General features: G+C 39.1%; 3 protein-coding genes and 1 long non-coding RNA gene across 4 annotated transcripts; all 4 read right to left on the minus strand.

Moving 5' to 3' along the window:
• Window positions 328–1,037, minus strand: LOC109949913. Its single transcript, XR_002272236.1, has 2 exons — window positions 671–1,037; window positions 328–561 (listed from the first exon to the last, which is right to left on the minus strand). It is a non-coding gene; the product is annotated as an uncharacterized LOC109949913 (long non-coding RNA).
• On the minus strand, window positions 8,729–10,030 carry LOC109949597. The gene has a single exon (XM_020565668.1). It carries the CDS (start codon window positions 10,028–10,030, stop codon window positions 8,729–8,731), a length of 1,302 nt encoding a protein of 433 aa, XP_020421257.1.
• On the minus strand, window positions 11,365–13,232 carry LOC18773656 (probable LRR receptor-like serine/threonine-protein kinase At1g53440). Its single transcript, XM_020565669.1, has 5 exons — window positions 13,092–13,232; window positions 12,766–12,979; window positions 12,138–12,300; window positions 11,857–12,007; window positions 11,365–11,757 (listed from the first exon to the last, which is right to left on the minus strand). The coding sequence occupies exons 1-5, from the start codon at window positions 13,230–13,232 to the stop codon at window positions 11,365–11,367; spliced, it is 1,062 nt and encodes a 353-aa protein (XP_020421258.1).
• On the minus strand, window positions 20,342–21,763 carry LOC109949598 (uncharacterized mitochondrial protein AtMg00810-like). Its single transcript, XM_020565670.1, has 2 exons — window positions 21,368–21,763; window positions 20,342–21,232 (listed from the first exon to the last, which is right to left on the minus strand). The coding sequence occupies exons 1-2, from the start codon at window positions 21,761–21,763 to the stop codon at window positions 20,342–20,344; spliced, it is 1,287 nt and encodes a 428-aa protein (XP_020421259.1).

Below are 26,670 nucleotides of genomic sequence, written 5' to 3' on the forward strand. Positions count from 1 at the left end.
AATGTTCTAGTCTAGGGTAATAGCACTGCTATTTCCTATGACATCCTATTTCTAATGCATGTTTACCCCTGTAATGTTCTAGTATAGGGTAATAACACTGCTAGTTTACTGTCATGTTGATTAATGTTTATCATGTTGCTATTTCTAATACATGTCCACCAAAGAAAAGATGAAGAAAGAACAAACCAGACCAACTCAAAACAAGCTGAGCCCAGATTGTTAATACTATTATGTCATAGAAGTATATTGTTAAGACTCTGTCATAGAAGTACATTGTTAATACCCTATCACAGAAGTACATTGTTAAACAAAAATGAGATTCATAACTGAAATAGTAACAAAAGTTGAATCGATCATCAAAGCTTCAAATACATTTCGAAAATCAACTAAAATCCGAAGAGAAACACATAATTGAAGCAAAAGATCAAAAATCTCAAGTACAAACCAAACGACGACGACGACGGCGACGACGATAACAACGACAATGATGTGGCGAAAGAGGAGTAGAGCTCGAAGATGAGGAGTAGAGCTAAAAGCATCTGATCGAGGTTTTTTCAAGGTCTTGAACAATCCGAAAAAAGAAAAAATCAATAGAAGCACGATTTTAGAACAAGAAATTGAAGGTGAAATATTGAAAATTGTAGATTAAAGATGAATAATATAGTTGGACCTGAGACTGAGCTTCAATGGAAGCTCCTCTTGCTCCAACACCAGAGAAAACACCAGCGAGAAAGGAGAAAATAAATATGATTTGATTTTTTGGCAGATTTGGTTTTTTTAGCAGATTTGGTTTTTTGGCAGACATGGAAATATTTGGTTTTATGGCAGATCTGGGCAGATCTGATTTTCCTCTCTTAAATCCATAGTACAAGGACAATATAGGTATTTAACACACACAAATAAACTAAAAAACAACTATTAAATTAAAAAAAATTGATAGCTGTCAATTTTTGGATTTTTTTTGGGTGTGTTTATAGTTTTTAAACGGTGTAGGGTTTCTTTATAAAACCATGTCTAAGATTGGGTATATAACTAAATTTCTAAAAAAATATCTAGGCCGTTGAACTTGGTCAGCAAGAAACTAAGAGATAAAGTTGTTAAAAGCAATACGTATACTTATTTAAAATATTACTACTATTTTTTAATAACTAATAAGAAAATCTAAAAATATAACGCGTACCAAAACAATTATATATATAAGTTATAAACTAAATATGTAACAAAATATTTAATTTCTCGAAATATAATATATATTAAAAATACAAGAGAGCAATTGGAAGCTGAGAATACATGCCTCTTATTCTCGTGCCCCCTCTCAAGGTACTTCCATTTGGAGACAACATAAATAATGTCATTTGCTTTAATTGCATATCTATTTAATACAGCTGTGTGAACTAATTGTGTCTTATGCTCTTAGTTTATGGAAGATGAAGAAAGCCAAGGGACAATATGATGCAGCACCTTGTCAACCATGAACTTAAGCCTGACACTAATAGTAAGCTTCGTCAATTATCTATGAGATGCTCTGCTACTTGTTTTTTGTTTTGGTTTGTGGTGTATTGTTCAACATCTTATTGAATGATAATTTAACTTCAGTTGATTTTGTTTTGATTTACATCTCTATGCAATTTTGATGTTGTAACGCCACTGATGTACGTATTTTCACTGTTTATTCTTATGATGATTTCTCATTTCAATATTTTCTAGTGTTTATTGTATGAATTGTTGTGTTTTCTGTTTGTGTTTGCCTTACAAGTTTGCAATGGAATTGTAGCTGAATTTAATGGTCAGGCTTTGATTTCATTTTGGTCTTCTGTTATTTTGGTAAAGATATAAATTATCATTTTGAACTCATTCTATATGTTCCGTGTGACTGAATTTATTCATTGCTCTGTGCCTTGATGTGGCATTTGCAACAAGCCAATTTTGGCTTTTTGGTTGGTTGTGAGTCTAATATATGACTCTTGTAAATTGCAACAGGTTGGTAAGTTGATTTGTAGTATACAATTTGTTATCTGTAAGTGGTATGAACAGTTGTTAACTTCCAGTAAGTGGAATGAATAGCTGTTATACTATTCATACCCTGCAATTGAGTTGCTTTATATGACATAGTACTAACAATGTACTTCTATGACATAGTATTAACAGATTTTCAGTAACAAAGCATGCTCTATATTTTCCTCTATATATAGATGTGCACTAGAAGTTTATGATATGCAAAATTTGATTTTTACTAGGAAGATAGTTCTATGACATAATATTAACAGTGTACTTCTGTGACATAGTATTAACAGTGTACTTTTTTTTTTCTCCTTGTAGAAGTATTTTCTTTTGCCTTTGAGATTGTATCTGGTGAAACTGTGGACAATTGGAGGTGGCTACAAAGGATATCAGATGTCTTGCTAGGCTTTTTTGGGTTTTTTTGAGTTTTTTTGTATGAAATGGTAGTAACAATGTTTTCTATGAAATTGTATTGACAATGTACTTCTATGGCATGATATTAATAATGTACTTTTATGACATGGTATTAACAATGTACTTCTATGACATGTTATTAACAATATACTTTTATGACATGGAATTAGTAATGTATTTTATGACATGATATTAGCAATGTACTTTTATGACGTGGTATTAACAATGTATTTCTATGACATGGTTTGCGGAGGTTTGATGGAGAATGAAGGGTCGTGGGGATAGGCCCTTGGTTTTCATGATTTTTTATTTTTTATTTATTTTTAAGTTTGGGTTTTTTTCAAAAATATATGGGATGGGTTTGTTGTGCTTGTTTTGAGTTTTTTTTGGGAATTTTGTGTTGGGCTTGTTTTAAGTTAATCAATGGCAGAGATGTAATTTATAAGAACTTCAATACTAATTTCATATGTAGTAAATGGTTTTTGGGTATGTTTCTAAAGTACATTCCATGTAGGGTTTTTTTTTTTTTTTATTTAAAATTTTTATATAATTTCAGCCCCTATTTTAAGTATATTACTACAGCTCCCTTAAAAAAAATGACTATAGGGTGTAGTCGAGTCCACGTAGGCTGAGGCTAGCGTAGGCTTGCGATTGAGTCCATCTATTAATGCCTACTGCAACAAGCTTTTATGCCCAAAGACCCAATTAATGTTCAAAGTCCTTGCCCGCTCTTGCACCTCACATTTTGTTTGAGTTTACTGTTCACTTTCAGTTTGTCCACGTTCATAGCTATTAGGTAACAAAAACAATAAAATAAAATTCATAGCTCTTAGGAGAAGCTAAACCCACTCTCTCTCAAATACTGCATGCCCAAGTAAAGTCCATGTTTGGTACGCCTTACTGGACTAGATTGGGTTAAATAGCACTCGAAACCCTTGTTTGGTAAGAAAGGGGACTAACTTAAATGAGATTATATAGTCCAATAGTAAAAAAAAAAAAAGGCCTCACTCACTCGTCTAATACAGTGAGCCTGAAAAGCAGTTAGCTAAATAGCACGCTCGCTAAATAGAACACATGAGTCTGACGCCTCTCTTTAAAAAATATCAGAATTTTATTTGTTTTCTTTTAATTATTGTTTTAGATCTTTGAATGGGGTTTTTTTTTTTGCAGCATTTATTTTTTAAGATAAAAATCCTTAATTAAATTTAAATATTACAATAATTTTTTTGATATTGTCAAACTATAGTAATTTACAAATGTTTGATATTTTTTTGATATTGAAACAAGTTTAATAATTTATGATGTGATACTTTCTTTATCGCAAACAATTTTTACCTTGTCAAATTATATTTTTCAGTTTGAAGTCAAAAGTCAAATATACAAAAATTATACATATATATATATATATACAATCCCGATTTCTTGGACCACAGGAGTCCAAGAAATTGTGGTCACCCACCGTTGGATATTAATCTAATGGTATAAAAAAGTTTATTAAAATGAGTGCAAGAGTGAGTGAACTGTTGAATTTACATCCAACGGTGAGTGACCACAAATTTCTTGGACCCCTGTGGTCCAAGAGATCATGACTAATATATATTTTTAATTATTGTTTTACTTGGTCCCTGAAAAACCTAGAATTATATAGAGTGAGCTTAGCTCCTTTAACAATATTTCGACCAACTAAGATTAATCTTGAGAAGGCAAAAAACAAATATCATAATTTTATTCTTCATTAAAAAAAAAATATTTGTTTTCTTTTTATTATTGTTTTAAATCTTCTTCTTCTTTTTTTTCGCCAGATATTGTTATAAATCTTTGAATTGGGTTTCTTTGTAGCATTTATTTATCTTTTAGGTCAAAAACCCCAATTAAATTTTAATATTATAAGAATTATTTTTTAGTTCGGCACAGTACCAAACATAAGTCTTTACTATTTTTGCAATCCAGTTTCTTAGTCCGATGCAACACCAAACGTAGGTAACTACTTAATCTAGCTTAGGCCAATTTGAGTTAATCCGAAACAGTCTCAGAATTTAGTTTAGTCCATGACAGTCCACCGTGCCAAACAACTCCTAGGCTTGTACAGTACGGCCCTGTTTGGTGGGCTGGCTTGGACTGGCTAGGCTTTGAGTCCAACCCTGTTCATTTTTGCACCAAACAACAGACTGAAATAACTTTTATTTATTTAATGAATCAGATTTTTATTTTATTTTTTTTATTAACAATTCAAAATTCATATGCAAAATCCTAAACAAATCAAGAAGAGAACTCATAACATCAATAATCAAACCGAAAATCAAACTCATATCAAGATTAAAAGAAAAAAACAGAAAATCAAACTCATATGAAGATTTAAAAAACAGAAAAAAAAATAGAAAATCAAACTCATATCAAGTTTAGAAAAAAGAAAAGAAAAAATATATATAATCTGTTGCCAGTTGTTTTCCTTCTTCGTCTCTGTTTTCTCTGATTCCTGCGGCTGTTGGGCTTTGTTTGATTTTGTTTTCGAAGTGGATTTATACATAGGTACTAGGTCAGTCAACATGATAAACGACTGAGATTTCTTCAATCTTTAGATTGCTCCGGCGATGCCTTGCAAGAGAGAGCATACAGCGGAGGCGATGACTCCCGCGATGGGTCGATGATGGTGGAATAGAGAGAGACCAATGAGATTGGACAGAAGATAAAGGAAGGAGAGAGAGAGAGAGAGAGAGAGAGAGAGAGAGAGAGAGAAGAAGGCAACGAGATGGATGGGAAGGAGAGAGACGATGATAGAGGGTTTCACTATAAACCCATATCTGGGGTTGGGTTTCATAACCCTAGTTATTTGGGACATGGATCCGAAGGCTCATATCCAGTTTGAGATACATTTAAGTCCACCAAACAATGGTTAGGATCCATATCCATTTTAAATGGAAACATCCCATCTAGTCTAGCCCGCCAAACAGGGCCAACCAAGGGTTTGTTGAATCTGTGACTATTGTTTGAGGTTTTTTGTTATTTGAGCAAGGATAGAATCGTTTATGAAAAACTGTATATAGAGAAGAGAAAAAACAGAGAGAATGAAGAGTGATTAGTATATTTCTCACTATGCAAATGAACACAAACACATACTCAAATACATGACACATATTGCCAAAATAGCTCAGACCCTAACTCTTAGATAGCAAGGACTCATCTCCAGCCATACATAATCATTGGAGGCTATGATCCTTACACCTAGGCTAGAATCGGTTATCACAGTACAGCTGAAAAAGACAAAAAAAAAAAGACAGCTGTGGGAATTATCCCAAAATAGAATAGAGCAGCTAACGGCTATTTCCTAGAAAGGAAAGTTCTTCATTTCTTCATTCTTCTGAGCACTAATTTGCAGGATTGTCATATGCAGTTTGTATTGAGCTCAGTAAGTAACTTAATTCTCAACAGCTTCTCCTAAGCTGCTTACTGGCTTAACTCCAAGTTTAGACCTTAGATGCTTGAATCTGTCTTTGGGTAGTGCTTTAGTAAAAATATCTGTGAGCTGTTCCTCATTTCTGCAGAATTGCATGTTGATCACATCTCCTTACAGAGCTTCTCTTATGAAATGATACCTTCTGTTTATGTGTCTAGTTCTTTGATGAAAAATTGGATTCTTGGCCATCGAAATTGCTGACATATTATCACAGAACAAGGGTGTTGCCTCAGTTTGCATTTCACCAAAGTCATCAAGAACAAATCTTAACCAAATGACCTGTGCTGTTGCCTCAGATGCTGAGACATACTTAGCTTCTACTGTTGATAGTGCCACTGTGTTTTTTTTTCACAGAAGCCCAAGAGAATGCTCCACTTCCAAAACTAATTGCATAGCTATAAGTGCTTCTGCTATCATCCTCACTGCCTGCCCAATCTGCATCACAGAATCCAACAAGAGTTGCTGACTGATTTCTCACATATTCAATGCCATAGCTAAGAGTCCCTTGCACATATCTTAGAACCCTTCTTGCAACTCCCATATGCCTTTTTATAGGACTATTCATATACCTTGATAGCAAGGTAGCAGCATACATTAGATCAGGTCTAGTTGCAGTTAAATATAGTAGGCTTCCTACTTTTTTTCTGTAGAGCCCTTCATTAGCTAACTCACTCGCATCCACCTTTTTTAGTTTCTCACCAGTAGGCAAAGGAATTGAGATTGGTTTGCAGTCTTCAAGCCCGAACTTCATAAGCAAGGATTTGGCATACTTGCTTTGATGAATAAATACTCCTTGATCAGTTTGTAGTATTCCCATGCCCAAAAAATGATGGAGAAGTCCAAGATCCGACATCTCATATCTCTGCATCATTTCTCTTTTGAACTCAGTAAGCATCCTCTCACTGCCACCAGTATAAACAATGTCATCAACATAGATTGAGACAATAATCAAGTCTTCTTCACTATCAGACCTTGTGTATAGAGTGGCTTCACTTGTGCTTCTTTTGAACTTGCACATGGAGAGATATGCATCAATCTCACTGTACCAGGCTCTAGGAGCCTGTTTAAGTCCGTATAAAGCCTTCCTTAGCTTGTAGACCTTGTGGCTTGCATTCTTTGACTAAAAACCTTCAGGATGTTCGACATACACTTCTTCATCAAGCATACCATTTAGGAATGCTGATTTGACGTCCAACTGGAATAGTTTCCAACCCTTTTGTGCTGCAAGTGCAATAAGAGTTCTAATTGTATGTAACCTTGCCACTGGTGCAAATGTTTCATTGTAGTCAATCCCGGGTTTCTGTGCATACCCTTTTGCTACAAGCCTAGCTTTGTGTTTTTGAACAGTTCCATCCAAGTTAAGCTTAGTCTTAAACACCCATTTCACACCTATAACAGGTTTATCAGCCGGTCTCTCAACCAATTCCCAAGTATTATTCTTCTCTACCATCTCCAACTCTGCATTCATAGCTTTTTGCCAAGCTAAATCACCAGCTGCTTCTTGATAATTCTCTGGTTCTATAATGCACCTATGACACCTTGCATATATATCTACCAGAGTTTTTAATTTGACTGGAGTGGAACTAGGTGTGGAGTTTTGACTGCCATTACCACTAACATTCTCAACTAACTCACCAACTGTGGAGTTTAGATGAGAGCTTCCACCATCATCAAACTGAGGTGCATCAGGTTGTTCTTCATTGTTTCACCTTATACTTCATTTCCTTCAAGGTTGAATGGTATTGGGACAGATTCCACATGATTTCTTTCCCAATTCCAAGACTTATCCTCACTGAAAATCACACTTCTTGAGAGCACAATTTTCTTAGATTGCACATCATACACCCTATAACCCTTTTCACAGCTTCCATATTTCTGCCTCAAGGGTGATGGAACATGAGTGTAACAAATGCAACTGAAAACTTTCAAATGCTTGATTCCTGGTTTTCTACCTGTGAATGCTTCAAATGGTGTTTTGCTTGACACAGATGTTGTAAAACACCTATTTTGGAGATACATAGCTGTACTTACAGCTTCTGTACAAAAGATCACTGGAATTTCTTTCTCTGTCATCATGGATCTTGCCATCTCACAAAATGTTCTATTTCTCCTCTCAGCAACTCCATTTTGCTGAGGAGAGTAGGCAATGGTTAGTTGCCTCTCCATTCCCACACTTGCACAGAAGTCTTGAAATTCATGTGAGGTATATTCACCACCTCTATCACTCCTTAGCTTTTTCAAACTAAATCCACTTTGCAATTCAACAAAAGCTTTGAATTTCTTGAACACATTAAAGGTATCAGATTTATTTCTAAGGAAGTATACCCAGCACATTCTTGAGAAGTCATCAATGAATGTGATGAAGTACCTATTTCCACAAATTGACTCATTTTGCATTGGTCCACACAAATCTGTGTGCACTAATTCCAGTGGACAGCTTGCTCTCCATGCCACCTCTTTATCAAATTTCTCTCTATGATGTTTTCCTGAAACACAGCCTTCACACACATCCTTCATTTCTGTTAACACAGGTAGTCCAGACACCATTTCCATCTGCTGCATCTTTTTCATGCTAGCAAAATTCAAATGTCCAAGTCTTCTATGCCAAATCCAAGAGTCTTCAATCATTGATGCTTTTCTTGCTGCAGGTGTCATAGATTCTAGTGAAAGAGGAAAGCATCGATTTCCTCCCATGACCACTTTTGCTACAACATTGTTGAGGCTACCATCATCAAAGATAACTGCCATGTTACCCCAAAATAGAACATAGTAACCATGCTCCATCATTTGGCTTACACTCAATAGATTCTCATCCAAGCCCGGAACAAGCAACACTTCATGTGTATACCTTTTCCCATGCTAAGTTTCAACCACTAGAGTGCCTTTTCTAGTTGCTTGTACAAGATCTCTAGTGCCCATTTTAAATTTACAAGTCACAGTTCTGTCAATGTTTATTAACACAGACTCTTGAGAGGTCATGTGGTTGCTGCAGGCGCTGTCCATAAACCATACACTTTTATCTTGCAAACTTGCAGAGTGACAAGTATAGAACATAGTTCCTGTAGTTACTTCTTCTTCCTTTACATAGTTGGCTACTTGTTTGTGACTGTGACTAACACAATCCTTTGCAGTATGACCAGATCGATTGCATTTTCCACATCTAGGTTTGCCTTTGTGTCTGCACACACCAAAATGATACTTCTGACATACTTGGCACTGTGGTTTCACACTTCCTTGACTGCTACTTCCTTGCTTGTTCTGTGAATTGAAGTTATTGTTCCAATTTCCTCCAACACTATTATTCCAGCTTGAGCCATTATTGTTGTTCAAGCTTCCATTTTGAGACCAATTAGATCCCTTTTTGTCTTGTCCCTGCCACTTTTGATTTGGTATACTCTGTGAGCCCTTATGAGTACCATGGATTTGGTTATTTCCAACCTTGAGGCTGCTAAAAGCTCTCTCAGTTCCAGCCAATTTATCTCTTTCATCATGCAAGTCCTCCCTTTTATCATAGACTTTGACAGAGGCAATGACCTCTTCAACTCTAAGAACATCAAGGTCTCGAGTTTCTTCAATAATAGACACAATGGACTTATATCTTCTACTTAGACTCATCAAAAGTTTTTGCACAATTCTTGTTTCAGACACATCTTCACCAAGGGATTTAAGATTATTCACAGTTCCAAAGAATCTAGCCAAATAGCTATCTAAGCTTTTACCATCTGTCATTCTCATATACTCAAAATTTGCTCTAACAGCTTGAATTTTTACAGCTCTAACCTTTTTATCTCCTCTGAACTCTCTTCTCAGAGTATCCCAAGCTCCTTTTGCAGTCTTTTCATTTCTGATGCGAGGGAAGAGCTCATCAATTAAAGCTCCTTGAATGAGACTTAGTGCCTTGGCGTTTTTGATTCTATCTTCTCTGGAGATGGTGGGTGCTTCCACTGGAACGTGCTCAGCCTCACTTCCTTCACCTCTAGAGCCACCTCCAGAGCCTTCTTCCTCCTCAAGAATCGGCTCAGGTTGTACTCCGACCTCAACTACATCCCATAGATCATGTGCTATGAGGATAGTCTCCATTTTGACAGCCCAAAAATCATAGTTTGCACCATCAAACTGTGGAGTTCGTAAATCTCCACCTGAAGAACCTGGTCCCACCATTTTTATGTGAGTCTCAGTGAACCACACAATAAAAGAGCAACCTTTATCCCTTTTAGGAATTTCAGGAAAGACCTCTCTCTCACAGCTCACACCCCTCTCTGGAATCAAACCAGGAGCTCTGATACCATGTTGAATCTATGACTCTTGTTTGAGGTTTTTTGTTATTTGAGCAAGGATAGAATCGTTTATGAAAAACTGTATATAGAGAAGAGAAAAAAACAGAGAGAATGAAGAGTGATCAGTATATTTTCTGTGCAAATGAGCACAAACACATACTCAAATACATGACACATATTGCCAAAATAGCTCCGACCCTAAATCTTAGGTAGCAAGGACTCATCTCCAGCCATACATAATCATTGGAGGCTACGATCCGTACACCTAGGCTAGAATCGGTTATCACAGTACAGGTGAAAAAGACAAAAAAAAGACAGCTATGGGAATTATCCCAAAATAGAATAGAGCAGCTAACGGCTATTTCCTAGAAAGGAAAGTTCTTCATTTCTTCATTCTTCTGAGCACTAATCTGTAGGATTGTCATCTGCAGTTTGTATCGAGCTCAGTAAGTAGCTTAATTCTCAACAGGGTTATCCAAGCATATACAACATTTCAAGCGCTAGATTAAAAGTTGTAACACCCGTTGACAGTCCCAAATTAACAGTCCCATTAGCTAAGCACACAGAATCATAGGGTCTCGCCCATTGACAGTCCCAAATTAACACCACAAATCCCTTTTTTTTTTCATTGATAAATAAGAACAAGAAAAGTGGCCCCAGATTAAAAGTTGTAAACCAAAAAGAATATATCATTGCACGCAATATCAGTGGGTTTTTTTTTGTTTTTTGTTTTTTGTTTTTTTGACAAAACAATATTCTAAATTACTCTAATGTACAGGTGAGGGGGATCAAAATCGGTGCAAAGAGGCGGCCGTGAACCTTTCTGTGGGTATTTTTGTAATTTTTCAATCCTCCCCACTGTGTCCCTCTACTTCTCTCTAGGACCAATTTTTCCTTAAGAAAGACAGTGATCAAATACATTACCACTAACAACTTTCTTAAAGAAAAGAAAGGTAAAAGCAAGAAATAACCATCTTATTGAACTATAGAACAAACCTGAAACAATATTCTTATCGAATGAAATTCAAAAAGAAAACTACATAAAGAAGAAGACGACGAAGATATGATGAAAAAGGCTACAAATGCAGAAAATACAATACAATGCTTTAAATAGGAAACAATTGAAACCATAAAGAAGTACCCTAACAATTTTAAATAGATCTAACACAAACCAAACTGACACTAACTTCTCTCACACAATCCAAATAGGATGCATGTTTAATGCGAGGTCCGACTCTCTTCGGATATTTCAAGATTGGTTTCTGCAGAAGAATTTTGTGTTTCATCTATCCCCTTGATTAATTTGGTTGAAGTTGATGCCCTTGAGGTCACGTCTGTGGAAGTAGAAGAATCAGCTTTGGTACATTCGCCATGAGCCATGGCTACATTAAGCTGATGATCATCCACAGTAGGCGGATTAATCTGCTCAAAGGTTTTCTCACCAACAAGAATACTCACAACGTCTGCCATTCTTGGCCTTAGAGTAGGAGATATATTCGTGCACATCACGGCCAAGGTTAAGATGGTGATGGCTTGTTTTGCATCATAAATGCCAGACAAATTTTTATCCACCAAGTCCACGAGGCTTCCATTTTTATATGCAACATAAGCCTGCAGTAAAATGATGAGGGTTTAGAATTCAAAGTGTGCATGTTCACTTTAAAGTAGGAGAAATTACAAAATACCGTACGTCCTGTCAGTTTTACTTACCATGTCCAAGAGATGCTCACTCTCATGGTTAAATTTGTATCCTGCATTTTTCCTCCCACTAACAATTTCGAGTATAACCACCCCAAAACTGTAAACATCAACTTTGCTTGTTACAAAACCTTGAACTACATACTCAGGTGCCATATGTCCACTGCGTCAACAACAATAAAGCATAAATTCAAATTATATTTGCATAATGCACCCGTCATAAGTTGAATTTCATGGTATTATTTTATCCAGTGTTTCAGAAAGCGAAAGGTATTTGTTTTTTGTACACTTACTTTGGTGCTTCCACTTTGATGATCATAAGTTGTTCTTCAGCTTTGATATCCCTATGAACCATCTTGAGTCTAGGGTGCTCATGAAGATGCTCTAAACCCCTCGCTATTCCCAGGCAAATGTTAAATCTAGTTTCCCAATTAAACTTAAATCTGGACTTCGAGCCTGCAAGTCACATGAATGACCACTTTAGCATTCTATGTATATATTCCTCCAGTTGTTTTTGTCATAAACACTTCAGCACAGAAAACACAAGTCACTACAACAGAAAAACCCTTTCATGACACATGATTTGTGTCATGGAAGGCATTTAATGACGCGGGGCAAGCATCATAACATGTGTCGTCGAATGGAGGGTCATGGAAAGTTTTCTCAAAAGATAGCATCTGGTATGTGTCACCTCATGGTATTTCGATGGTATTTCAATGACGAGTGAGTACCGGATCTTATCTCTTAATATAAAAGCAATACACGGTATGAAGCGGAAAATGTAGGCTAAGCTAAAATGAATGTAAGTATCTCTATTTTGTACAAAAAAGGAGGAAGTATACCGCTCCTAGAATATAGAATAAAACAATATTTGACGTTGTGCTTGAAGAATTAGAAAAGGGAGGAGAAAAGATGAATTACCAAAAACAGCGTCTGCAATGGACAGGTTTGGCATATATTCATAGATGAGCAAATGTAACCCTTCTCCAAAATAAGCATCCAACAATTGAACAAGGTTCTCATGCCTCAATGACTTTAAGGTATAGAATTCATTTAATAATTCTTCAATTTTTTCTTTTGAGTGAGTAGAAAGTCTTTTAACAGCTACAGTAGTTTGACCACCTTCCAATTCAGCCTGCATCAACACAATAGACTAATGTTATCTGAACAAATTTGCAACATTCAAAAGATACCCCACCCTAATATCAAATTTCTACACAAATTAAGTTCACAATGTAAAAGTATACCTTATAAACCCTTCCAAAACGCCCTCTACCGATCTCCATTTTGCTGCTAAACTTTCGAGTCGCACCTATTAATTCTTGAAGTGTAACATGTTTATCTTGGCCTATCTGTATCTCTGTTTCGGGAAAAATCAAAGATGACATGTTAACTAGGAAATAAGAATTCTGAAAAAAAGGCATGGTGCAGTATATAGTTGTAGCTTCACTCACCACTCAACTCTCTTTTCCCCAGCCAGCCCATTTTCCACATGAAAGCTAATAGAAGCAATAGAACAACTACACTTGAAGGTAGAGTAATAATCAATGCTTTCTTCAATTTTCGCCACAATGCAGAGCGTTGGGGAACTTTGAAGTGATATTTCATCGAAGGAGGGGATAATAGCAAGAGAAAAGTCAAACTTCTTTAAAAGATTGTCAAATTAATTCAGTATATATGCAGTCTAACAAGATTAAACTAATTAAGTGAAATGAAAACTGCCTGCCTGCATGATGACCATATAAGCCAAGGGGTTCAAGTGTTGCTTGGAACCAACCAGAAGAAACTAAAGTCATAGCCTTTTAAATCACCTGGAGTTATGGAAATAGCAGAAATGAGAGGTCCATTCAAAGTAGGCGGGTCGTCTGCACATACCTTTCCAGCCCAGTAGAAGGAAATCTCCAATACACTATCACTAACATCAGCTATGAAATATCTGGTTTGAGGTTCACCTGGATCCTTTGCCTCTTTTGCGATGTCGAAATTCATTAGCACTCTATCCTACAACAAACGCTTCTTTTAACACTGGCAGACAGTAAATATGTGCAGGAACAAAACTATTTGGACCCATTCTTTGTATTATTGCTCTAATATATGGGTCACACCTCTATTATAATGATGGTACACAAGATTTCAGTTGATGGTACAAATAGCAGTACTCAATTTAGTGTCAAATAATAGGATTAATTGAATGACATCAGCTCTTACCTGGATATAAACGTCAAATGCCCGTTTCTTTAGTACACTGTATGATTCCTTCTCCCTGAATACTATTTCGGCAAAGTGAAGGGCCACAATATATTTGCCTTCGTGTAAGCAAACATAATAACTTATGAAGACAGGGGCAAGCCGAGCATTTAAATATAAATCTGCCTCAGGAACATGAATTCCGCCTGTCTGGTTCTGTATGAAAATACTAGAATTGGACTGTGAGAATAAGAACTCTCCAGAAAGGCTATAAGCCCAGGTTTTGGATGGACTAATATAATAGAGTGAAGTTGATTCATCTGCTTCATAATAATTGTCACCGACAGTTACTCCCTCACCACCACAATTTATGAACAAGGAGGAACGATCTGCAACAGGGATAGATTAGATAAAATAAAGTGCACAAGAGGTACTGGAATATTCTTAGCTTACTGAAAATGAGACGTTAATAAAATGAAAGAACAATAAAATTTACCTAAAATGACAGTTTATGAATCCTTATAGATTGGTAAAGTTTGTTGACGCGAAAAAGTGGTTCAGCACGTGATTCGTCAACTTAGTTAAATTTATCCCTTCAGTAGGTGACTGTCTTTGGTGAGCGTTCTACTTCAGAAGAATAAGTACCTACAAAAGGATACGTTCGGTAAATCCTTGGGTACCGGTGCGGTACCGGCCGAAGGCTCTCCGATGCTTAAGTAAGTACGGATTTAGTAAAGTTTAACTGATAGATCACACGATAGCGTACCGTTAGTTCTGATCCCCTCCTTTTGGGGACATGGGTCTCCTTTTATAGGCCTTGGGAGGTGTGCACTGTGCTCATATTTCCGATGTGGGACTCTGGGCATGGATTGTGAGCATGGCACGTGTCTGATGGTGAAAGAGGGCAAGATAGATGGCTTCGGTAGGGAGCATGCCGAAGGGGTCCGTTGATCAGTATCGATCCCATCCACGTGTTCGGTGGTAATGGGCCGTTTATTTCGGTATAAACAGTAGTCCCCCAGGTTCTCTTCCGGAGACCCTTCGGAAGGGAATTTAGTTCTCTTCGGCAGCTTGGAGGTTATCCTGCCGTTCGGTATGCTCGTTTGGGGGGAATTGACCTGGGACACGAGGGGTCGCCGATGTTGAGAGGCAAGTGGGCAGAGAGGCGCTTCGTCTTCTGTGCCTGGCGCGCAGTTAATGATGCCATCCGTCGGGTGACACGTGGCCAGCAAAAGCACGTCTGGCGGCGCATTGATGAGCCGTTTCGTCTTTCGAGGCGTACCGTTACAGCTCTCTCCCTATAAATAGAGGTTGCTCCGGATGAAAGGTTCACTTTGCAATTGTGAGTTTGTGCGAGAGCTCTTTGAGTAGGCGATTTTCGAAGTGTGCGAACGGCAATCCAGGCGATTTTCGAAGTGTTTCTCGGCATACGAGGCGATTTCCGAAGGGAGTGAACGGCAATCTAGGCGACTTTCACAGCACTCAAAGTAAGATACCGTTCGGTACCCCCCCTGAATTTTTATTATACGTCTGTCCATGGCATAGGCTAGCCGATCGTTAAGTAGGATCTTCCTTCGGTAGTCTAGTGGCCATAGGTAGAGATGTAGGTATCGGTAGGATAGTGCGGCATGAACCTTAGTTTCCCTTTTCTTTATTTTGTAGATGTCTGGTAGTGAATCGACGTTCGGCAATGAGCCCAACGCGTTCGATGGGGAATTGTCATCGGGATGGGATACGTCCAGCGGGGCTGCGAGCCTCGCCGCCGAGGATGGAGGTGACACCGATGCTGAATTATTCGGTGAGGAGGTGGACTCCGTTCCCACCCATGGCATCGGCAAGGGGCTCATGACGGGGCACCCGCTACCCTTGGCCGCGGTGTACAAGGACGGTACCCGTGTCGGGTCGTTCGAGCACCAACCCGAGGCCTCTACCTCCTGTCGAAGCGTGGATATCGCCGGTCCCTCCCGCCCGAGGGTAACCATTGTCCACCGAGGGCCGCCTAGGATACCGGTGGGTGTGCCTCAGAGGGCTCTGTTCGGGGTCGATTACCTGGAGCCCAATAAGATCACCGAACGGGAGTTGGAGAAGATCAGGGCCGAATACCTTATCCCTGATTCGGTAAGGATGAGGATTCCGAGCCCGGTTGAGTCCCTCAGTGACCCGGCGAACGGCGAGGTCACCTTCTTCACCGACGTCCTCGTGCAAGGGGTTCGGTTGCCGTTGCAACCTGCCGTGCAGAGGATTCTTGCACAGATCGGGTACGCTCCGGGCCAATACAACCCTAACTTCTGGGTGGCCCTGATGGGGGTGATCGCGGCATTCGGGATTGCCGAGGAAGGGGAGCCTTCCTACGAGCAGTTCTCGTATCTGTACAGCGTCACCAAGTCCAAGAGCGCCGATCATGGCGGCTGGATTCAAGCAAACTGCCTGAAGGCCGCCGAGCTAGGGCATTTCGTTAGTTCGGTGCCGACGTCTCAGAAGTCATGGAGGAATCGGCGGGTGTTGCTCTCCGGCGATTGGGAATCGCCATCGGGAACACCCCTTAGCTTTCGAGTCCCCATGACTTTGCAGACTGCTGGTAGGTTTTCGAATTACCGATCGGTAGGCTGGCCCCTTTTTTCTTTTTCTGGGTGTGTTATTAATATATATATATATATATTTTTTGACAGGCAAACTCAAGCAGCCGAGCCCCAAGCCGAGCGAGATCCGGCAGCTTGACAGAGTGTGGTTGCGAGTACCCGCTGCCGAGCGAGTCTATCCGCGCTTTCTCTTCACCGGCAACCTCATCAAAGCCGGCCTCGTCGACCCTGCCGAGAGTATGTGTCGGTTCTCCCGTAGGATGTCGCCTTTGCCGGATAAGCACTTGATTCGGCGTTTCCTCGTGGTGCCGAAGCCGGGGGCTTCGAGTTGAAGTATTCGGCCTTGGCGTGGATGGCCGCTTGCTTCATCAGTTCGTCATACGTGCGCCAGTTGCTGCTGTGTATTAGGTATCGGAAATGTGAGGACCGAAGGCCACTCTTAAAGGCGCCGTAGGCTGCCCTATCGTCTGTTTCTGGACACCTTGAGTACTCGTGACTGAAACGCACCGCATACTCTCTCAACGGTTCGTCCTCTCCTTGCCGAATCGTGTACAGATCATCGGCAGAGTAAAGACGGTCCGTTTGAATCATGAAGTGGTTGAGGAAGATCTGCTTCAGTTCGTCGAAGGAGTCTACCGTTTCTGGCTTTAACCGGTAGAACCAGTTCAGGGCTGCCCCGGTAAGGGAGGACGGGAATAGCAGGCACTGCCCTTCATCGCTCAAGCCCTTGCATCCTATGGCGGACTGAAATGAGTGGAGGTGGGTTAAGGGGTCTTCCTTTCCCGTATAGAACAGTATCCGAAGTTGCTGCCCTTCCCGATCCTGCCGAGAGTCCCGGATGCGCCTGGTAAATAGCCCCGGTCGAAGCTTTCCCCACTCTGGCCCCTGGGAGCGGGCGTTGTCGTCCTCCATTTTCTGGATTCTTTGAAAAAGGAGTCGTACAGCGGGGTCTCGGCTAGGGATTTCCTCGGAATCGAAGTCTTCTGTTCGCCTCTGTAGGTTGAGTGGGTTAAGCTCCGAGTTCCGCGAATGTGTTGCCGAACGGTAGGTGGACGTTTGCGTCCCGGACGGGATGTACTCGGATTCCGACTCCTCTTCGGGGCCCAACCCCCTCACTTTTCGAATGGGCTACTTGTCCCCCAGGACCCTCATCCGTGAATCCCTTAGTCGGGCCCTCATCCTGATCGGAGACCTCTGTCTCTCTGCCTCTCGATCATTGATCCGATGTCGACAATCGGTGTAGACCTTCTTCGGGACATGTGGCTGATCCCTGGGTGGCGGGACCACCAATTATTTGGAAGGAGCGGGCGTTGCCGTCGCTGCCTTATCGCGTTTCTTCCTCCCGTGAGGGGTCTGCAGGCTTTCGGAAGAGTGAGTTATCTGGATGTTCTGCGTGTGCTGCTGGTGGAGTAGCTGCTGGGTTTCGTCCACCTTGGACGAAAGAAAGTTGTTGTGTTCCTGAAGCCTCGCCATGTCCTTCCGTAAGGTTGCGATTTGGGCTGCCAGCTCGGCTTCGGCGGTTGTTTGGGTAGCGGGGGCATTTCCGAAGGGAATGCCTGGAGGTAGCGCTGGGCTAGCTCCGCTCTGCCTTCCGAACGGTCCTCCCTCTTCCGTTAAGAACGTAGGTATTGAAGTGGTCCCCATGTGTTTAGGAGATAGTGGGTTGATAATTTTTTGGTTTCTCACAGACGGCGCCAAACTGTTGATGTGAAAAAGTGGTTCAGCACGTGATTCGTCAACTTAGTTAAATTTATCCCTTCAGTAGGTGACTGTCTTTGGTGAGCGTTCTACTTCAGAAGAATAAGTACCTACAAAAGGATACGTTCGGTAAATCCTTGGGTACCGATGCGGTACCGGCCGAAGGCTCTCCGATGCTTAAGTAAGTACGGATTTAGTAAAGTTTAACTGATAGATCACACGATAGCGCACCGTTAGTTCTGATCCCCTCCTTTTGGGGATATGGGTCTCCTTTTATAGGCCTTGGGAGGTGTGCACTGTGCTCATATTTCCGATGTGGGACTCTGGGCATGGATTGTGAGCATGGCACGTGTCTGATGGTGAAAGAGGCCAAGATAGATGGCTTCGGTAGGGAGCATGCCGAAAGGGTCCGTTGATCAATATCGATCCCATCCACGTGTTCGGTGGTAATGGGCCGTTTATTTCGGTATAAACAAAGTTCAGATTATACTCATACTCTCTTATCAAGTTTATGAATCCATTTACAAAATTCATCCCTTGGAAGAATAATAAAACTATTACAAACTTCTTCCTAGAGATAACACAGCAGACTTCTTGGTCAGAGAGCATTACTCAGAAAAGAATTTTTCATTAATGAAAGGCTCAGAAGAAGCCAGGACAATGTTGTATACATGTCTGAAGAACCAACCAAACTCACATTTAGATTTTCGTCCAGGACAATGCATATGCATGCGTTTCTTTGGATCCCTGAATAAACCACCAAATTTGTAAGAAATGGCTCTTGGCTTTTCTTATACTAGAACAGAAAAAAATATTAACATACAAAAATAGTTGATCTGGATCGGTTGAACTTGAACTGCAGCAGGCAAACAAGTTCCTGAAATGTATGGAAAACGATCTGATCATAATTCCACATGCAACTAGATTGGTAACAATAGAAAAAGAAAATTAATGCCAATTCTTACAGATGATCTCGCTTATCATCTGGCACTACGAAGCTAACTTCGGAAAAGTTATTGTACGACAGATCCCTGAAAAGACATATGGTCAAATTTCATAGCTAATGGAATGTGGGAACATAATACGCTCTTAGAAAATGATGGTGGCTTAGATGAGGATTTTTCTTTTCCTTACAATTAAGCATTCCTGTGTCAAATCTAAGTAGCTGTCTGATGAAAGAAGTTTTTTAGTATCTAAATTACTGTATGAAACTTTTTGTAGAATGATCATTTCACAACAATTATTCATATAAATATTTATTTCATTGCATTGATATGATTGAAGTTAAGAAGACACTCAAATATCAGCTCGAAATTAACACATAATTCAAATAGCGCCTTTTTGGTCTTAATCAAGTGCACAAATGGCTTTAAGAAACCAGCATTACTACTGTCACTGAAAATGATAACTACGATGCTACCAAACAATTCCTCATTGTGGAGAGTACTTCCTAAATAGTTTACTTTTATTTGCTAGGCTGTTTATGATAGAATTCATAGTTTTGTGAGTCTGTATTTGGATGTGTTTGGGAGAGAATGAATGAGAGAAACGTTGCTCTCTATGAAAAATAGAAAAATTGGAAGAGCGAAGGCTCTAGCACTTTCATTACCAGCAACCAAATATAACCGTTGAGGAGAGAGAAGAGAGATTCTTCTCTAACTGCCTCTATACAAGATTTAATCCTAGCCATTGAACTATCATCCTATAAGATGATTACCCTTGTCACAATCTAACACCTCACTTAAGAAGCCACTTGAACTCTAATCCAATGGTCCTTATTACAAACAGCAGAAAAACTTTTAAAACTAAAACAGAAACATTCAAAATGAAATGCGATTAGGCGGCAAGGGGTTTTAGCTCAGCTCAAAGGGTTACACATCAACACTCCCTTCTAACCCTTTGACTGATTTAACTCCAAGCAGGTCTCTGAGATGCACAAAACGATCCTTGGATAAAGCCTTGGTTATGATATCTGCAATTTGATTTTCAGATTTGCAGTAGATTAGCTCAATCTCCTTTGCTTGGATAGCTTCTCAGATGAAATGGAATTTCCTGCTTATGTGCCTGGATTTCTGATGAAAGATAGGATTCTTTGCCATTGCTATGGCAGAGGTGTTGTCACACAGAATTGGTGTGCCTTCCACTTGCTCCGCTCCAAAATCCTCAAGTATAAACCTTAGCCATTTAGCTTGTGATGTTGCTTCAGCAGCACTCACATATTCTGCTTCAGCAGTGGACAGAGCTACTGTATTCTGTTTGATTGAGGCCCATGAAAACATACCAGATCCCAGAGTAAACATATATCCTGAGGTACTTCTTCTGTCATCCTCACTGCCTGCCCAGTCATTGTCACAGTAGCCTATTAAGGTAGCTGCCTTGCCCTTTTTAAACTCAACTCCATAATCCAGTGTGCCTTGAACATATCTCAACACCTTTTTGGCTGTTCCTATGTGTTTCTTGGTAGGATTGTGCATGAATCTGGCAAGCAAACTAGAGGCAAACATTATGTCTGGTCTAGTAGCTGTCAGATATAGCAGGCTGCCTATAATCTGCCTATATTCACTCTCATCTGCCATCTCACTTCCATCTTCTTTGCATAGCCTTTCATTTGCAACCAAGGGGGTCGCCACAGACTTACAGCCTTTTAAACCAAACTTCTCAATCACTTTCATTGCATATTTCTTCTGATGGAGAAATATGTATTTATCAGTCTGCACAACTCCCATGCCAAGAAAATGATAGAGCAGCCCGAGATCAGTCATCTCATAATGCTTCATCATGTCATTTTTGAATTCTTCAAGCATTTTTACACAACTTCCAGTATAAACAATATCATCCACATAAAGAGAGACAATGAGAATACCTGAGCCTTCATCAGTTTTAATGTAAAGTGTAGCTTCACTTGGACTTTTCTTAAATCCCGCCTTGTTGAAATAGGAATCTATCTCATCATACCATGCCCTTGGGGCTTGTTTTAATCCATATAAGGCCTTGTTCAGCTTATACACTTTGATTTCTTCATTCTTTTTCACAAAACCCTGTGGCTACTCCACATATACTTCTTCTTTTAGAACTCCATTCAGAAACGCAGACTTGACATCCAGTTGGTATAAATGCCATTCCTTCTGTGCAGCCAGAACTATCAAAGTCCTAATGGTATCTAACCTTGCCACTGGGGCAAAAGTCTTATTGTAATCGATTCCAGGTTTTTGTGAGTAGCCTTTAGCCACTAATCGAGCCTTATTCTTCTGTACAGTGCCATCTAGATTAAGCTTGGTCTTATAGACCCATTTGACACCAATGACTGGTTTGTTAAAGGGTCTTTCCACAAGCTGCCAAGTGTTATTCTTCTCAATCATTTCTAACTCAGCTTCCATTGCCCTTCTCCAAGACTCATCTAGATCAGCCTCCTCAAAATTCTCAGGCTCCATAATGCACATATTACACTGAGCCATAATGTCATTAATGCTCTTCCATTTCTTTGGTGTATGATCAATAGCTTGAGAACTTCCTTCAATGCTTTCATCCTGCAGAGTAGTATCTTCATCTGCTTGTGTTTGTGTATCCAAGCTTTGACTTGGTTCTTCTAGTGCTATGACTTCTTCATGTATTTATAGTGGTGCATCCAAGTCTGGATTTAGAGCATAGTCTTGATTTCCAGTAGGCACAAGCACTGTCATTTCTCCTTCTCTAGCATTCTCCCATTTCCATAAGCCTTTTTCATCAAATTTCACATCCCTTGACAGAATAATCTTCCTATTGCTTGGATCAAACAGTCTATATCCCTTTTCACAGAGACCATAGCCTACAAAAATACACTTGTGACTGTTTTCTTCAAGCTTATGCCTCAATGCAGAAGGAATAAGCACATGACAAGGGGATCCAAATATCTTTAAATGTGCAACTCCTGGTTTTCTGCCAGTATAGGCCTCAAATGGTGTTACCTTATTGAGAGCCTTGGTAGGACATCTATTCAGCAAATAGACTGCAGTATTTACAGCCTCTGCCCAAAACTCATAAGGAACACCTTTCTCATGCAGCATTGATTTAGCCATTTCAACCACTGTTCTATTCTTCCTCTCAGCTACTCCATTCTGCTGAGGGGAGTAAGCCACTGTTAATTGCCTTTGAATGCCAGATTCTTCATAAAAACTGTTAAACTCTCCTGACAAGAATTCTCCACCCCTGTCAATTCTCAAACTCTTTATCTTGAACCTACTTTGCAGCTCAGTCATAGCTTTGAATTTCATGAAACACTCCAATGCACTTGATTTGTTTCTAATGAAATACACCAAAGACATCCTAGTATGATCATCTGTAAACAGTAGAAAATACCTGTTTCCAGAGAGGGATTCTGTTTTCATTGGTCCACAGATGTCTGTGTGAACCAATTCCAAGGGGTTTGAATCCTCCAAGTGGATTCCAAAGGAAAAGAATCCCTATGCTGTTTTCCTTGCATACAACCATCACACACCACTGACATTTGCTCCAAGTGAGGTAATCCATGAACCATCCCTTGATTCTCAAGCAGCTTGATACTTCTTTCATTTAAATGTCCTAGTCTCTTATGCCATGTCTGCAAGCAATGTGTGACACTTGCTTTTAGAATCAACTCACTGGCAGGCATCATTGTCAATGGGAAGCATCTGTTGTTTGTCATTTGCACTTTCACAATCAGATTTTCCAGTGACTGATTATCATAGATTCTCACCATATTTTCTCCAAACACAAGATGGTAGCCATGTTCCATCATTTTCCCAACACTGAGCAAATTTAATTCAAGACCAGGTACAAGCATTACTTCATGAATGTGCTTCTTACCAAACTTGGTTTTTATCACCAAGGTTCATTTTCCAGCAACTGAAACCACTTCTCCAGTTCCCATTTTCACCTTGGAGGTCAAATCCCTTTGAATATTCACTAAAAGTCCCTCATCTCCTGTCATGTGATTACTACACCCACTGTCAATGTACCAAGAGTGATTTACCTTTACATCTGTTGCAGCATTACAGACATAGAACAGGGTACCAGTTTCTTCCATCTCATTTGCATAATTCACCCTATGTGCATTCCTATTTCCATTGCAATCTCGGACCATATGTCCAAATTTTCCACATCCATGACATTTAGACTTGCCTTTATACCAGCATTTGCCATAATGTAACTTGTCACAATGCTTACAAGCTGCTATGTTTCCATCATTAGGCTTCCAAAGTTTTTGAAAGCTTTGATTTCCAGGAGCACTTTTCTGAAAACTCTGATTTCCAGAAAAACTCTCATTCTTAGACTTCTTTTCTTCAACATTCAGACTAGCAAAAGCCCTTTCTGAAGAATTCTCAGTGTGCCTATCCAATCTGAGCTCAAAACTCTTCAAGGAGGCAACCACTTCTTGAACTTCCAGAGTTTCAAGGTCCTTAGAGTGCTCTATCACAGAGCATATAGAGTCATATGACTTTGGCAGACTAAACAATAATTTCTGCACAATTCTCTCCTTAGATAGCTCCTCACCATAACTCTTCATTTGATTCAACATATTAAACAATCTAACCAGATAGACAGATAAAGATTCACTATCCTTCATGCGAGTATATTCAAATTCCCTACGCAACCCTTGCAATTTGACATTTCGTACCTGTTTATCTCCTCTAAATTCTAGTTTCAGAATATCCCAAGCTCCCTTCGAGGTCTCCTCATTCACAATCCTTGGGAATAGCTGATCTGGAACTGCACTTTGGATCAATCCAAGTGCACGAGTGTTGTGATATTTGTTGCAAGTGCACAATTCACACAAGTAATATAGTGATAAGTGAAGTGTCGTTCCCACGAAGAGTGATTTAATTTACCAAGTACCGATTGTGATTAACCCAAGACTTTATTTGAACAATTGATGATGAGATTTGATTGATTAATTAACTAAAACAATGAATAAAAACAAGCGTAGAAAAATAAAGTAGTGAGATTCAAGTTATGAGAGCACTAGAGCTTCCGATTTCACCATAGCCAATTCTACCCAATTCCCTTAGCATGTTAATCCTAATTATTCTCTATGTTGACAGTTGATTTTCCCTACTTTATTCGATACTCCATCCTTGGTTATACCAAAAGTATTCTTATTACCAACCCACTCTATCCCTAGTAATGGAATTAAGATAATAAGAACCCATTAAATTCCTTGGAAAACCTACAAAACAACCACATAAGTCATGACAAACATCCCTGTCTAATCATGTAACTCATGGTATCTATTACAAGAAGCAACCCCAAATTGGATATTCCTATCGTCAATTTAGCATCAAAACAATTAAATGTTGGCCAAACATTCAAAGCATTAAGCATGGTAATAGATACTCAACATGGAAAAATACTTAGAATTAACATTGACTAAAGTAATTGAGTATTCATGGCTAGGCTACATCGTAGCCCTAGCAAGAAGAAATTAGTTCATGACAACTTTAATAAAAACCATGATAAATAATATCATAGGAAAGAAGTAACCAATTGAAGATTTGATCTCTGCACGACAACAACTCTATCTCCAGGTTGTCTTCTTTGTCTCTCTAAAACTCTCTCTCTCCTTTGAGTGTTTCGGCGATGAGTATGAATGTGTAGGAATTTTAGGGTAGATGATGGAGGATGGATGATGGGTAATGGATCCTTTCAACAATGACCTAAACTCCCTATTTATAAAACTCCTAGAAATCCTACCTAAGGAATAATTACAATTGTTATAAAAATAGGATTCCTTCTAAAATAAGGTCTTCTTTATTTCTCCTTGTTTGACTTGATAAGACTTGCACCATCTTGAACTAGGAAATTTGACAACATTCCTTGCAACAAAAGGAATGACTTGGCTTCTTTTTAATTGATCTTCATCTTCTTGCCTTTTTTAGCACACTTTCTCCTATTTCACAATTCCTTCACAAATCTCACAAAACCAATTAAAAATAACCAATTTAATCTAAGAAATTAATAAATAAATAAGCAAAGGAGGCATAAAATATATATAAAATATAGACTTATCAAATACCCCCAAACCTATCTTTTGCTAGTCCTCGAGTAAAACTGAAAATCAAAAATAAATTAAAACAAACAAACTAAATTAAACCACTTTCGTAGGTAATCTCGATGGCACTTAGCATGTGCCACAAGCCTTTAAACCTCTAGGTGTCCCTAGTAGGAGGAGTTGTGTCTCCTGAGGGTTTACCAGTCACGACACCCACAAACACTTCTTGCAAAACAAATTCGTTAAAGCAATACTTCCAACAAACTAATAATAACCAATGAACGCCAATCACAGTTCAAAAACCAAAGTTATGCCACTACAAATAAAATGCACCATAGTGTAAAGTGTAAAGCCAAAACTCCAAGCATTCAAACATAAAGATAACCACATTCGGCGTGTGTACAAATTCGTCTCAACTCTAGGCCTCACAGGATAACTCTCAATTTTCTCACATAACCTAGGGTTGCACTCTTACCCCGCATATGTGAATGAAGTTAGGTGAAGAATTCAAAATATAAGACACATATGCATCCAAAAATGAATAAAAGGCAATTTCTAAAAATAGAACTCATGGAAAGGAAATCAAATACTAAAAACCATAGATGAAGTACATACCTCTACTTCCGAGTAAGAAGCCCCCAAAAATCCGTTAGGTCTTTACTATGGTTGTAATGAAGGGCTAGGTTATGGGTTATGAAAGAAAGGGAAGGAAATACTAGAACTTGAAACATACCAAGGCATTTATCACGTTATAAGGCTCGGCTCTTCAAATTTACTTCACAGAGGCGTCTAGGATTTTTGATATGCTTTACATTTTTTTTTCTTTAATAGATTTCTCTCTTTTTGTTTTTTTTGTTTTTTTTGTTTTTATTTATTTATTTATTTTTAAGCACATATTTCCTCGGTACACGCCACCTCTTTTGTTGATGTAGAGATTAACCTTCATCCTTGTCTTCATGCCATGGCATATCCCAAGTTATAGGGTATGGCTAAAAATAGGGTGAAAAGGGTAAGGAAATATTGTGGGTGATGAAAGAAAAGGCTAAGTGTTTGGCTTCAAAGGGTTGATGGCACACACAATGGGTAGGACATGAGGTTTTATTTAGTGGCTAGAACATGCATAGCCTAAGATCATCTCTCAAGGTCCATCCAACTCAAAAGTAAAAGCATGAGATGATTCCAAAATAGAGATTAGTTCTTAGTATTCAATTCAAAAGCCTAATTGAGATCAATTTAAATAAGAAAGAAAGAAAATAGTGAATAAGACTAATCCCAAATACTCTCTCAATGAATGGCAATTTGGCTCAAGTATCTCACAATGGTAGTCTCCACTATTTCTCCACAATCATCCAAGTGTAG

The sequence above is a fragment of the Prunus persica genome, chromosome G6 (assembly GCF_000346465.2).
Source record: "Prunus persica cultivar Lovell chromosome G6, Prunus_persica_NCBIv2, whole genome shotgun sequence".
Lineage (NCBI taxonomy): Eukaryota > Viridiplantae > Streptophyta > Magnoliopsida > Rosales > Rosaceae > Prunus > Prunus persica.

Excerpts from the sequence above, each read along its gene's own strand:
- LOC109949597 (XM_020565668.1), bottom strand. The coding sequence starts at position 10,030 with ATGGTGGGACCAGGTTCTTCAGGTGGAGATTTACGAACTCCACAGTTT.
- LOC18773656 (XM_020565669.1), bottom strand. The coding sequence starts at position 13,232 with ATGTCATCTTTGATTTTTCCCGAAACAGAGATACAGATAGGCCAAGAT. Across the intron at positions 12,301-12,765 it reads CATTGCAGACGCTGTTTTTG|GCTCGAAGTCCAGATTTAAG; the intron begins GTAATTCATCTT and ends TGTGACTTGCAG. Across the intron at positions 11,758-11,856 it reads GTGAGCATCTCTTGGACATG|GCTTATGTTGCATATAAAAA; the intron begins GTAAGTAAAACT and ends ATTTTACTGCAG.
- LOC109949598 (XM_020565670.1), bottom strand. The coding sequence starts at position 21,763 with ATGGCTCAGTGTAATATGTGCATTATGGAGCCTGAGAATTTTGAGGAG. Across the intron at positions 21,233-21,367 it reads ATGGAGTTCTAAAAGAAGAA|GCGGGATTTAAGAAAAGTCC; the intron begins GTATATGTGGAG and ends TATTTCAACAAG.